Source organism: Chrysochloris asiatica, unplaced genomic scaffold, assembly GCF_000296735.1.
Source record: "Chrysochloris asiatica unplaced genomic scaffold, ChrAsi1.0 scaffold00347, whole genome shotgun sequence".
NCBI lineage: Eukaryota > Metazoa > Chordata > Mammalia > Afrosoricida > Chrysochloridae > Chrysochloris > Chrysochloris asiatica.
The window spans coordinates 1370449-1373218 of NW_006408865.1; the positions used below are offsets into that span (position 1 = coordinate 1370449).

At 40.0% G+C, this 2770-nt stretch overlaps 1 protein-coding gene across 6 annotated transcripts in view; it reads left to right on the forward strand.

The window, feature by feature from the left end:
• The window catches only part of APAF1 (apoptotic peptidase activating factor 1), a 195385-nt gene that overhangs the window by 77269 nt on the left and 115346 nt on the right, over positions 1-2770 (forward strand). For 5 of the 6 annotated variants that reach the window (XM_006875933.1, XM_006875935.1, XM_006875937.1 and 2 more), the window contains exon 13: positions 1609-1734. The exons of the other annotated variant lie outside the window; for it this stretch is intronic. In XM_006875933.1, coding sequence (XP_006875995.1) covers positions 1609-1734 — 126 coding nt within the window. The remainder of the gene's footprint in view (positions 1-1608; positions 1735-2770) is intronic. 6 annotated transcript variants of the gene reach the window in all.

The window sequence follows — 2770 nt, forward strand, 5'->3', positions numbered from 1 at the left end:
GCCAGGTGGCATCATTGATGGAATCAAGTGTGGTGGCGGTAGTGAGGTTGCCCCAGGATCAGACATTGTTTCGTTCTGCTGTGCATGGGGTCGCTATGAGTCGGTTCCGACTCGATGGCACCTGACAACAACAACAACAACCCAATCATTGGGAATCCCAGTGAGGCAATGTAGGGTAAGTACTGGACTTCTAATCACAAGGTTGGCAGTTCAAACCCACTAGCTGTACCTTGGAAACCCTATACAGAGTTGCTATGAGTTGGAACTGACTTGATGGTACTTAATAGCAACTCAGTTATTTGGTGAGAATGAAGAAGACATTGGATAGAAAAGCCGTATCAAGTAAATTCAAGGTACCACAGTGCCTTTTACTTTTCCATTTAGTTATCTGTCATCCATGTGCCAGCAACGGATATTGAAGAAATGCTAATTATTAAAAGACATAAGGACTTCATAGCACATTCAACAGGGCTCTAATGAAAAAAAATCTAATTTTATAAAAGACTCAGGCAGGGACTAATGACTAAATAGGAATTTGGCTAGATTATTTCGTAAGGTCCTTTAAGGAATTTCCTTTACATTTTCAGACAATCTGAATGAATATATTTTTTTATATCTGGTAAATTTATTTATGTAATATGTATTTTTGATTTTGAAGGAAACAGACAAATTAGTTAGAATTTTTATATTTAGGATAGTTTTAGTCTTTGCAGGATTATGAATGCATACCTTATTTCTGTACAATTGGGGCTTCAGATAGTTTGTTGAAAAATGGTATTGAAAAGTAATGGAATGTTTCTACAAACTTTTTGAGACCCCCTTATATGTGTGCATCTCACAGTTTATTAGTTTGGGCATCTGAGCCCCAGATAGCACATTGAATGAAATGTTTCTGTTTGATTTTTAATAATTTGTCAAAATAGTCTCAAGAACTGAAGCTATAGTCTGCCATTTCTCTTTTTTCATATTTACAAACATTTAGCATTGATGGATAGTTGTTTATGCTAAAGCTTCCAAATTTATAGCAGAAACTTTCGCTTTTGGAGTGTTTTTTACCAGGGCTCATTTATTTACAAAATAACAATGATTAAAATGGCTTAAAGGAAGATTTTTATTGAATGATTGTTGTTGTTAGGTGCCATCGAGTTGGTACTGACTCATGTGACCTTATGCACAGCAGAATGAAACACTGCCCGATTCTGGGCCAACCTCGCTATTGTTGCCACGCTTGAGCCCACTGATGCTGCCTCTCTGCCAATCCATCTTGCTGGGGGTCTTCCTCTTTTTCTCTGACCCTCCACCCTACCAAACTTGATATCATTCTCCAGCAACTAGTCCCTCCTGACAATATGTCCTAAGTATGAGAGATGAAGTTTGTCCATCTTGGCCTCCAAGGAGCACTCTGACTGCACTTCTGCCAACACAGATCTGTTGGTTCATTTGGCAGCCCATGGGACTTTCGGTATTCTCCTCCAATACCACAACTCAAATGCATCAATTCTTCTACGGTCTTCCTTATTCACTGTCCAGCTTTCACACGCATATGAGGTGATTGAAAATACCATGGCTTGGGTCAAATAGCTTATAGGCTCTATTCTTGCTGTGTAGGTGTTCAAAGCTGAAACAGGAGAGAAGCTTTTAGAAATCAAGGCTCACGAAGATGAAGTGCTTTGCTGTGCATTCTCTACAGATGACAGATTTATAGCAACCTGTTCAGTGGATAAAAAAGTGAAGGTAAGAAAAGATTTTCTTCTTAGTTGTAATCACACAGTTCATTGTTTTTTTCCATAATGTTGTTGTTGTTGTTATGTGCCATGGAGTTGGTTCCGACTCATAGCGACCCTGTGCAGGGTTTCTGAGGCTATAAATCTTTACGGGGGCACAAAGCTCATCTTTCTTCTGCAGAACAGCTGGTAGTTTCGAACTGCTGACCTTGTGGTTCGCAACCCGATTCGTAACCACTACGCTACCAGAGCTCCTTTAGACTGGGTTAAATAGGGTTGAAGGACTCTACTAACTTGACGTCGTTCAGTTTTTTTCCATTGTAAGTAAACATGGTATAAATGTTCTTTATGAATCCCAATTATTAGCTAAATAAAATTCCTAGGTTTTCACCCCTAATGTTGTTGTTGTTGTTGTTGTTAAGTGCCGTCGAGTCGGTTCCGACCCATAGCAGGAAAGAACAATTATAAATTTTTGAATTTGTGCCGTTTATAGCTGGGTCTATGTGGATTCCTGGTATGGTGCTGTGGGTTAATGTGCTTGGCTGCACAGTCATTTGAACCATAAGGTTGGTGGTTCTAGCTCAGCAGCCACTCCTCAGAAACCCTATACTGGGTCGCTGTGGGTTGGTACTGACATGACAGTACTTAACAACAACAACGTATCAGTTTAAATCCTTACGTGCATTGCATTCAGAAGTATTATTTTATAAAATTGTTGAGATCAGAGTCTTGTAAAATATATAACTTCACAAGTTACATCCTGGATTTATTTACCTTTATGAACAGGCGTCCTGGTGTGGCGCTTTAGGATAAGAACTGGACTTTTCCTCGGAAAAACTATATAGGGTCACGATGAGTCAGAATGGACTTGCCAGCATTGACCAACAGCAGCAACAGGAACTGACTGGTGATAATACTCGGTGAAAAATTGGCCACAATTAGGTTGTTGTTGTTGTTGTCATGTGCCATCGAGTCGGAACCGACTCATAGCGACCCCATGCACAGCAGAACGAAACAATGTTCGATCCTGGGCCAACCTCACTACC